This window comes from Antrostomus carolinensis, unplaced genomic scaffold (assembly GCF_000700745.2).
Source record: "Antrostomus carolinensis isolate BGI_N321 unplaced genomic scaffold, ASM70074v2 scaffold21476, whole genome shotgun sequence".
NCBI lineage: Eukaryota > Metazoa > Chordata > Aves > Caprimulgiformes > Caprimulgidae > Antrostomus > Antrostomus carolinensis.
Window position 1 is genome coordinate 1 of NW_010322775.1, and position 11,272 is coordinate 11,272.

Here is an 11,272-nt window from a genome sequence, read left to right on the forward strand (position 1 = left end):
GGCGGGACTCGCCCCACGGGTTTCTCCTACGCCCGGTGCCTGCGCAGGCAAAGCCCGAGCTCCGCTCGGAGCCGTCAGTTGAGCCCCAAGGCCGCGTTACCTCCGCGAGGGCGCGGGACGGGGCGGTGTGTGGGCAGACACCGCAGTCGGTAAGGGACGAACGGCCGAGTTCCTCTTTGTGGTGCGGAACTCGATCCGGTGTGTTGGTGGCAAGTTTCAGCTTCTGAGTGTGTAAGAGGGCACCCTTAAAACCCTGCCACAACTTGCAGCTCTGGGATATGTGCTGGGAGTTGCTGGAAAAGTTCCTATTTCCTGAAAGACAAGCGAGGTAAAGTCTGTAATTAAGCACTTTAAATGGGTACAGCCTCTGCAGTGAATACATTCTGTAATTAATGACCACCTGAGCAGTAGCAACTCAGGAAATCCATCCTGCAGCTGGGCTGTGGGCCTGCCCCATTCAGCTTGTGCCTGAGGATTGACTTGCTTGTCAGTTCTTGGTTTATAAACTCATTCTACCATATGCCTTCCATTTTTAGTACTTTTAAGCTCTTCAGTAGATTGTAAAAAGTTTTAAAAAATAAGTAAAACGTAACATTTCCTTGTTCTTCAGGAACTTTATTTATTACACCGACAGTTTTATGCTTTGTTGAGGGAGAAACATTTTTCAGTTATAGCATTCTTGTCTACTAGGGTGCAAAAGCAGTAATGCTCTACAGTAAATAATTCCTATACTTCAGTATGACAATTGTGTTCTCATTTCAGCTTTATATTAAGGACATGGTGCCTGACTTTGATGAAAAACATGATGAATATTTAATATACCTTCAGCAGAGAAACCGGTAAGATACAGAATTGTTACCCCCATTGAGTATGCAATGTATGTTGTGTACTATCTAGTATAGCATCTCATATCAGCAGTTGTGAACATTAGTTTAAAAACTTGGTTGTGGTGCAAAGTCTGACTTGCTGTGTCTTAAAGCATTCAGGTGATTCTCTTTTCTTCCCTGTTTGTTAAGTACATCAAGGTTCTTATTAATAGAGATCACAGAATTTCTTCAGCATGCCTTAAAATAGAAATTAAGATAATAATAAGATAAATATTATAAGATAATGATAAGATAATTATTTTTTCCATGGCTTCCAGGGAAGATTTTTGTTTATAGAGCAAGTGGTTCTAGAGTGTGTTGGGTTTGGAGGGGTGGGGCTACAATGATGGCCCCTGTGAGAAGCTCCCCTGGCTCTGAGGCGACCCGCAGCCCAGGTTGAGCTAATTAGCGCTAGAGAAATGCCTCTGCAAATCCATATCTGTGAGGGAAATGACTGCCTTGAAGAGAAGAAGGTGGAGAGAACCTGGAGGAGAGGCCATTGGCCTGAACAAAAGACGACCATTAGCCGAAACAAAGAGAGAGAGACAGAGCTTCTTTCCAGGAGGAGGAGGGGGAGGACAGTGAACCTCAGACACCCAGTTTAACACTCAAGGAGTAGGTGAAGGTAAATGAGGTCCTCTGCAGCCCATGGAAGTTCAACGGTGGAGCAGATACCCACGTGTAGGCTATGGAGGACTCCATGCTGGAGCAGAAGGCTGAGCCCAAGGGCAGGGGTGGCTGGATTGACACCCCAGGGACACTCAATGCCAGAGTGGGGATGGACCCCCAGAGCTAGGGGTGAGGAGGTGAGCTGGACCAGAGGCCCGTCTGCAGCCCGTGGATGTCCCCATGCGGGAGCTGGGCCTGAGGAGGTCCATAACTCCATGGGAAGCTCGTGTTGGAACACTTTGTTTCGTGCTAGGAAGAGAGGCAGAGGTGAACTGACTGAACCCCAATTCCCTGTCCCCTGTGCCACTGAGGGGAGAAGGCTGAGAAATGGGGAGCAAAGTGATTTGAGCCCAGGAAGAAGGGAGGGATGGGGGGAAGGTGTCTTAAGATGTGGCTGGTTTGTTTCCGTTTTTACTCCTGAATTAAATTGTTTTTTTTTTTCCCCCAAATGGAGTCTGTTTTGCCAATGACCATAACTGGTCAGTGAGCTGTCCCTGTCCTTGTGGGGATGGACCCCCAGAGCCGGGGGTGAGGAGGTGCCCATGGTTCCCTTCCCATCTCATCGGGTTGTGGGAGTGAGTGCAGAACCACACGGTCCCACTGTGTGTGAAGCCACCAGATAGAGTCAGAAGTAACGGGTGGCTCACACTGTGTGAGGATGTTGTTACGAGGTGAGGGTTTTATGTTGTCAGAAATACAGAAAATTGCATGCAAAAGTTGCCAAAGTTAAATGTGCAAAGTCAAGCTCTGCTGAGGTGGGAGATAAGGACATCTGGGTTGCTTTGTAAACTTCAATATCTTTCAGACAAGTTTAAAACATTTATTTTTATCTTTGTGCACATGAACATTCCTGCCTGTGTCATTGTACCCTAGACAGATGAATTTCATAGGTTAATTCAGAAAGGTCCACAGAACTTTCTTGCTGGATTCCCTCCTTTACCACAAGGTGTAAGATTTTTACTCAAATCCTGTAACAAAACAAATTGTTTGGTGAAAAGACCAAAAAACCTACAAAAGCCACAGCTGTGTTAGAAGAACAGACAGTTTTTGTGAACACAGCTTTCCTTCGTATAGAGTCTCCTAAAGCAGTTTTAGGAAAGGTTAAAAACAAATTATTTAATGATTGAAACGACCTGTATCCTTATCAGAGCTCTAATTATGGATTTTGGTGGAAATAAATGCTGCTTAATTACAAAACGACAAGCACCTGTCAGCTGTACCTTGCAGAAGAGGCGTGCTGGATGCAGAAACAGCCCACACCTCCCAGAACAGCAGCCAGTCGGAGCGGCCGGGGGTGGATTTAAGTGAGTGGTGGCTGCAGGGGTTGGGGTGTTCCTGTGGAGGCATGCTGCCCAGAGCCGTGCTGGGGACATGCTCTCGGAAGAAGGTGACTCATGTCAGAACACATACTCCTGGGGGACTTTGCCCTGTGGATTGAGCCACCCTGGAGTGGAGGGAAACAAGGAAGCACATGCAGGGACGGGCAGAAATTGTCACCCACGTGGCCCCAGCCTCCTGGCCTGCATGTGACCTCTTGGAAGGAGTGAGGATGGGCTGAGTATAACCCGTGGTGAAGGGAGGGAAGATGAGACTTGGAAGAGGGAGGGTAGGTGTTTCACTGAAATTGACCCTGGGGAAGGGCATTTTTTTTACTATTATTTTAACCAGACTTTTTAAAGTTTCTGGTATCTCTAATTGCATGATTGGTTGGGGGCTTTCCCCCTAAAGTTGCAAAACACAAATAATCTTTGTCATTTTTTTTTTTAAAGAGCTCAACCATTTTCAAGCTTTTTGAAATTCTAAGTAAAACTCTTAGATATTCTCCAGAAGAAAAGTTAAATATACTAAATACTGAATGGAAAAAATAATATGAAATGAGAAACAACATAGAAAAAAAGTCTCAGAAGTGAGAGGTTTGGTCAAACTTTGCATGTCATAGTGCATGGGTACTCATACAAACATCACAGAACAGGAACCTGTCCTGGAAGCTATATTCCAAAATTATTGTTTGAACTATGAACATATTTTTTAGCTGTGTGACATAGCATGCTTTTGTATTTATTGCTGATCTGAGCATCTCCATATGCACTGTGTAAGGATGAACTGTTATCCTTTCTACTGCAGGCTGCTGAGGCGTTTAAAAAGAAAAGATCCTGTACAAATTAAACTGGAGCAGTTAGAACAAGGATTTTCTCTGTATCTGAATGGAGCTAATTCAGAACTGAGAAATTACCAGAGAAAAATCAACTCACATGGCTGCCTTAAAAATGAGACAAAGGCCACCAGGACAAACGGTGAGTTCCAGGGGAGTTTTACAGAGATTGCAGTCCAGAACTGTTGTAAACACTTACTCATCAGAGCTGTAATCAGTTGGTGAGGTTACTGCTCAGGCTGTGGTACGGAGACAGCAGCATTTGAGCCTGGTGGAATGAAATTCTGTGGGACTCTTTCACCAGAGTACTTGAGCTGGTTGGATGTAAGGAACAGCCTCTGCAACACCCTGTCCATTTCTTAGTTGATCCCTAACTAATTCCAAAGTTTAATTTCCTCACCTCTCAATTTGTTAAACAGTTATAATTAAAAATAGAAGATTATAAATGTATATAAATCACCAGTGTAAAATAAGGGTATACTTTTGTCTGACATTTAGCACCGTTAATAGGCTTTAAAATCTGATGGATTTCAATGTTATCTACGTCTGGTGTCCTATAGACAAATGACATTTGGTGACATAGACTATAGTCAAATTATATCCAGTAATAGCTGCATTAAACTCATGAATTATGTTTGAGCTCTAATAATCGTCTTAAAAAGACAACTAATCTTTAAATATTTGAAGTAAAGAAAATCTACCATTCTCTGACAGTGATTAGCTGGCTTGATTTAAAAATGTACATTTTATTCTAGTTTAAGCCTGTCAGTCATAGAGAGCAATGTGGTGACAGGAATCATTTTGCATGTGTGGAGGTATAAAGTGTGAGCTTAGTGACCTTCTAATCCATTTAGCATAATGAAAATAAAGTTGATTTCCCTAAATCCCTGTGTAAAGCAGTTTACCAACCGTAGTCTATTATCCTCACACCTGCTACAACCTGTCTCTTAAAATGTGTATTTTTAATGTTGCTGTGTAGATTGTGTCTGCTGATGCTTTATTTTCACTTAAAAGTGAAGACAAAGAGTTTTAAAAGTTACTTAATATGGTAATTTATTATGATTTGAAGTTTATTAATCTCAACAATCCTGGAAACTAGCTTTTCTTTCAGTGACTGTTCTAACCATACCTCTGGCCGTGATCTCTTTTTTGCTCTGTTTTCCTGCCACGCTGGTACCCACTGTTTGTGTACAAGTTTAGGGGTGTTCAGGATTAGCTGTCTGCTGTATAATTTCTTGCAGGTTATGTGGGGTGGTGACGGGGAATCAGCTAGTCACCTAGCTGCACTGTTCTATATGAAATAAAAACTTGTGTGCAATGTTGCAAAAAACTTAATGTTCTTGGCTACTGGAAACAGATGGAAATCGTGTGCTCTGTCACCCTGGGGTGATACACCTTCAGGTAGCTGAAAAGGGTGTTAAACAATGTCTTCGACTTTTTGGTCCAAAAATTGTGCGGGGATGTTGCGGCAGTAGCTGCAATAGAACTCTGTCAAGAGAAATTTCCTCTTCAAGTTCTGCTGTGCAGCTGTGGTCTCTAAGCTTAACCAAAGTTGGTTGGTTTTGGTTTGGTTTTTTTTTTTTAATGGTCACTTATTGCCATTTGATTGGGTTCAGGTAGAATACTTCAGCTTGTCTTTGGGACCTTTGAAGACTTCAGTGGCAGTCTCTGTTCCTTTCCTCAACTCCATCAACATAAGAGACAGTAGCATTATCTCTGCAGAAGAGAACTCAGTGTTTTGCTGGTTTTTAGCTATCCATTGTTGTTATTTTAAACACATTTAGCTGCAGTGAAAGACATCAACTAAATCATCATCCTGTCATTTTTTTTCTTCCATTTGACTTTACCACCAGAGTCCAGAGTGGGAGTCTTTGTTAATCTGTATAAGCTTCTTGCCTGGAGCTAGTACCTTAGCGATTCTGTGGTCTGTTTCATTTCTAGGCATTTCTTCTCAATGATTGAATATGATTTTACTTACAGAAATGATTTCTAGCTGAGATACAGCACTGAATTTTCTTCCCTATCCATCTCCCATGAGAGTTATTGCATCATTTGTTTATTCTAAAGCATCCATCTATAGGATTAGTCTTCACTGAAAAATTAGGAATGTGTGATACTTAATAACACAAAGGGCACAAATCCCTCTCTGTGGTTCCTGAAAGCATAGTCATAAATCTATTTGTCTGGACTATTTTCTTTGTCTGTGTTCCCTAGGAGTAATTAATGGTAATACTGATTGATAAACGTTTTACACTTAGGCTTGGTAAATTAATTAAAGCAAACGATGGGTTTATACGGTAGTGAAGCTAGTGTCTAGGTATACTGTCATTTCTTTGGGTGTATAACCCAGATATAGTTTCACAACCGTGTGTGTACTTCCAGTGAATGTTGGTGTGGTTATAAAGACGTAGCTTAAAGGTAGCGTGAGGTCTCCTTTGATTATAACTGGTATTTTGATGATGAACTACTCAGTTCTAGAATAGGCATGGTCAGCTCAAGTCTCCAAGGGAATAACACCAGGGGACCTATTTTGTGTGCTGAAACATTCACATCCCATCCATCCCACGAGAAGGATGTTTTTGTTCTGAAGTAATGTTTGTAGCATAGGCAAGTAGCTCAGCTGCATCAGCTTCTGCCTGGGATTTGAACTACTGTTTTTACTGGTTTAGAGAGAGCTGGTTGCATGAAGCCATCACATAATACTCAAACAATTCTAAGAACCAAATTCTCAGCAGTGGTAACGTGAGTCCTACCCTGTCCCCTGTTCCTACTTAGATTTACAGCATACGCGAGTGGCCTTCTGGGCAGTTGCTTAGAAGAGATGGATTGCTTAGGAAGTGAAAGATGCTTCCAATTCTGTCCCACAGCAGTGACTGAATCAGACCATTTCTAGCATTGTAACATCAGGACAATTCACCCTCAGTGCCAGAAGAGCCCCACTGTAATCAGCATCAATGCTAGTGACCACAAATTATTTCTGGAGGTCCTTAGGAATAGCCTAATGGAGTAGCAGGAGCTCAAGTTGGAAGGGCTGTTTTGCCAAACAAGATATTGTATGACTTGTTTCTTCCTTGGAGCAGGCCATTCCTCTTCCCCTCTGTTCTTAGTCCTGTTTCAGGCCTGAGAGACAGATACTTCGTGCTGAAGCAATAGAACAACATCTTGTTCTTTTTGGTCTGCAATTTTATGATCACTCTAAATTGACATAAGCATACTCTGTTCTCCCAAAAGCAGTCCTACCCCGTGCCTCTTCTGTCCTACCTGCTTGTACCAGCATTTGAGCAATCTCGTGGTGAACCAGATTGCACAAGCGCCTACAATTAAAAATGATCTTTCTTTTATGTTTTTCCTCAGTTCAGACTTGCCCGTGTCGATTCTCTGAACAGTTCACTGCACAAGGGCATGTAGTGTTGTCCAACCCAAAAAAGAAAATGTGGTATTGAGAGTTGTAATGAGCAACCTCATCTAATTTTGAAGTAAGCCCTGCTTTGGAAAGTTGGACTAGGTGACCTCCAGAGGTTCCTTCCAAACTAAATCTTTCTGTGATTCTATGACCTTTGTAGGACAACTGCTTCTTTTATTGGTAGTGCCACTTTGTGCTGGCTTAGGGTGACCATTAAATTACGACTTAAAGAAAACAGGTTTTGCATCAGCTGTTTTTCTCCACTGAGAAGAAATGGAAGCTGTAAATCTGTCTTGGATGTAGGAAATGAGATGCCTTTCTTTAGGATGCTATTGAGAGTGTTGGTGATGTCCTTGCTTCATTGAGGTTGCTGATGTGACCTGCGAGAGTTTGTCTCTTTGTCTCAACCAAAGCATCTTCTCGGAAATCCATTGTTCCACATTGAGCAGGAACCCTTAGTTCTGCTTGACCTTACACAAAATTTTTGCAGACGTTCTGGAGCCAGCTCTTCCTTGCCTTAGAAAGGAAGGAAAATGATTGTCCTTTATTTGTGACATGTACATGAAGAATCTTTCTCTGCACATCATGTAAAATACCTAATACATTTTGTTTAATCTGACAATACCTCATGTTTCCTTAGTTTGAGAGTAAATACACAGAATTCCTTTGTGAACCCAGCATATATGGGGTCTGGGCTGGATTGGTTTCCTAAGGTTAATGTCTCCCCAGCTAAGAGTTAGAATGATGTGCACCCCTGTTCTAGAGGATATTTCTGTACTTTCATATCAATAAATGTGAGACTTCACTTGCTGTTAAACTAATGTATCTTTAAACAATTTATTTTCTTGAATACATATGATGATGACTGTCCCCAAAGAGATTCAAAACTCCTGCTTCTAAGGCACAACTATCCAGTATCTAAAGTGGAAGGCCTTTTCAGTTGTTGATACCATCCACATGTCAAACTCTTCTGTCCTTGTCTGGGGAAAAGGAAAAAGAAAAAAAAAAACCAAAACAAAAGAATGCAAACTAAGGTGTATGTTGTTAAACACTGTATTTCTATTTTCTGTCTTCTAATTCTTGTCTCTACATTCTGAAAAAGCAGCCCAGCTAGACGAGAGTGGGTTGCGAGGATGCAGCACCCAGACTGCACCAAGCAAAATACAACGCAAAGGTTGGCTTCAGGTAAGAAACAGTTGGAAAGAATGCATCTTTGAATTAATTCTTAGATCATAAATAATTTTGGGGGAACTTGGTGGCAACTAGTAGATAGTGGGCAGTTGGGACTCTCATAGAATCCGAGTCTTGGTTTGGTCTGGATACTGAGTGACAGTGTGAAATGATACCCTGACCAGTTTTGTGTGTACTTAGAAGCCTAAAAAGGCAAATCTCATTGAAAGGGTCTGGTTTCAGTGACATCCATCACAGAAAGCCTTGACATGATTGGCTCAATCTGTCCTCCAGCAGAATAGCTGTTTCTTGACAACTCTGATAGCAAGCTTAGAGAGCTTATCTAGTGTGGCTAGTCATACCCTACATCATGCTAATCAGAAGAGCCAAGTGAAGAAGGAGATATCTCCTCTAACTTAGTTGGAAAATTAGTTCCAAGTATAGGTAGCTGTACTACTTGAGACTAGCTTAGAATGATACCTTAAGTCTTTTATCCAATTGGATGGGAGGATAGCAGATTTATAGTCTCTTAATGAACAACTGGAATTATTTAGATAAGGAAATGTGTAACCACTGAGTAAGGTTCAGGTTGTACTAGGCAGCAGTTTACTTCACGAGTAATTGTCCCTGGTTTTTGGATAGCTAGAAGACCAAAACTGTCAAACTTAGGTGTGCTATGAGGTGTGAAGATAGCCTTATTGAAAGAACACGTTCTATCAAAAGCCAGGTTGCTTTGGGTTCATGTCTCTGGGACATCTCTGCTTCTGGCACTTACAAAATGGTAGAGGAGTGTATGAACACCAGATAATGAAGTTTATTATCATTGCACAGACTTCTGGGTCACATGTTACCTTTAATGAAACAGTCCTCTTCCCATCGTTCACTTATGAGCCTTTCCCCTATGGAATATGTCTGCACAAGTGTTCCAAGATGGGGGGGGGAAAAATATTACTTGCAGATAATTTTGTTCCTTGAGAGAGGCACATGCATTTCATGCTTTCTCTTTTGTCATCTTTTGGAGTACTGAAATTCTGTGGTATGGAAGGATGAGTTTCTCAAATCTACCCCTCTTTAGCCATGCTTGAGTTACTGACAGTGTGCACACTCTGATTGCATCCTAATTACAAAGTAAAACAAATTTATTTGAACCACTTTCACAGCTATGTCTGACATTTACAAAGGCAAAGAAATCTTTGTGCTTCAATGCTTGTGGTATAACATTTCCCACTTGTTATATTATACACAGGAGTAATACATCTTCAAAAAATAGCAATTACTTCAAGTGGTCAATTTCATACATAGACAAAATCACAGAATTATTGTGGCTGGAAGGCAACTCTTGAGATCATCTAGTCCAATCCTTGTGTTCAAGCTAGAGCAGATTGCCCAGGACAGAGGTTTTGAATATCTCTACAGATGGAAACTCCACCACCTCTCTGGGGAACCTATTGCTGTGTTTGATCGCCCTCTCAGTAAATTTCTTTTCTTCTGTTCAGATGGAATTTCATGGGTTTTTTAAATTTGCCTGTCGTGTCAGTGAGCAGATACCTGTCAGGTATTTACACACATTGATGAGATCCTCCTGAGCCTTCTCTTCTCCAGGCTGAAGAGTCCCAGCTCTCTCAGCATCTCCAGCACAGCACCTTTGCTTGTTGGCTCCTCAGTTACATGTGTAATCTAGAAATCACCTAGATTTCTTTAGCCATGCTGTGTTGTCTTTCCAGCAGATACCAGGTTTGTTGAAGTGCCCTATAATGACCGGGGTCTTTGAACTTGTGTATTCTCGTAGTTTTTTGGGGAAGGCCTCATCTACTTCTTCCTGATGAGCAGGTCTGTAACAGACACCCACTACAACAGTGCTCATGCTGGTCTGCCTTCTACTCTTGACTGGCTCCTGACCTGTTCCTCAGCAGAGCTCCATGCATACCAGCTCTCTCACATAACGGATGATAACTCCTCTTCATCTTAATCAGCCTGTCTTTCTTAAAGAACCTGTATCCATCCATCAAAGCACTCCAGTCTTGTGAGCTATCCCACTATGTCTCTGTGATCCTAATGAGGTTATAGCCCTATAACCAGGTATGAGCTTCTACTCCTCCTGTTGGTTCCCCATGTGCAGATGTATTTCAGAGAGGCACCCAAGCATGCTGGTTCCCCAGAACAGGCTTGAGAGCTTTCACCATAAGGTTGTTCCACCAGCACTTCTTCATGTCCCTGTGCTTTAAGTGATTCCACCTCAGCTGTTTTGTTGATTGCTGTGTCCCTACTCCTATTGTTTTTTCCGTTACCTGGGGAGGTGAGGAGGTGAACTCTGTTTGGCACTCACTTTGGTGCCAAACCCATGATGTGTGCAGGGCCTGACTCCCTCTAGGGATAGCAGCAGCAGTTGGGGAGTTTGACTAGAGCAGTTAAACCATAATGCAGGGACCCAGAGGTGAGCTCAGGGAGGACAGAAACCTTCCATAGAAGAGAGAAGAAAAAGGTTGCTTGATCTGGATATTGTTATGTAAAACGCAATGATTATTCTTTTTATACTGCTGAGAGTACAAAATGTGTCTAATTTCTTTGAATGCTTCTTTTAACAGAAAACTGTGGAGATTAAAACAGAAAGGGGAGCTAAACTCTGCATTAAACCTCCTCTTGAGTACTCTGAGGATTTTGAACCTTATGAAAGCTTGAACATGGAGACAAATGGTGATGATCCTCTCCGTTTCTCCCAGGTACAATTGGCAATTGCCTTCTGTTGTTCATGGTAGTGTCAGCTGAAGTGTGAACGGCCCCAGGTATCAGTCCTGGCCAGAGCATGCAAACCCAGTAGATAGTTTTTCTTTCACTAGATGATTTTGCCTTGATGAGATGTGGCATAAAGAAGGAGAAAATGAAAAGAAAAAGTAAAACTACTTTGAAAATCTGATCTCAGTCAACAACACTGTTACATGTTAAGTCCTAATTTAAAGAGGTAGAATATTATCTCAGTTGGATAGAAACAAGGTATTTCATGCAAGGACACTC

The 11,272-nt window shown here is 41.9% G+C and overlaps 1 protein-coding gene across 1 annotated transcript in view; it reads left to right on the forward strand.

The window, feature by feature from the left end:
• The first annotated feature begins 770 nt into the window (after positions 1-770).
• Positions 771-11,272, forward strand: part of KATNIP (katanin interacting protein) — a 57,937-nt gene continuing 47,435 nt past the window's right edge. The window contains 4 exon segments of the mRNA XM_010170377.1: positions 771-839; positions 3,660-3,829; positions 8,193-8,275; positions 10,846-10,980. Coding sequence (XP_010168679.1) covers positions 778-839; positions 3,660-3,829; positions 8,193-8,275; positions 10,846-10,980 — 450 coding nt within the window. The 5' untranslated portion in view covers positions 771-777.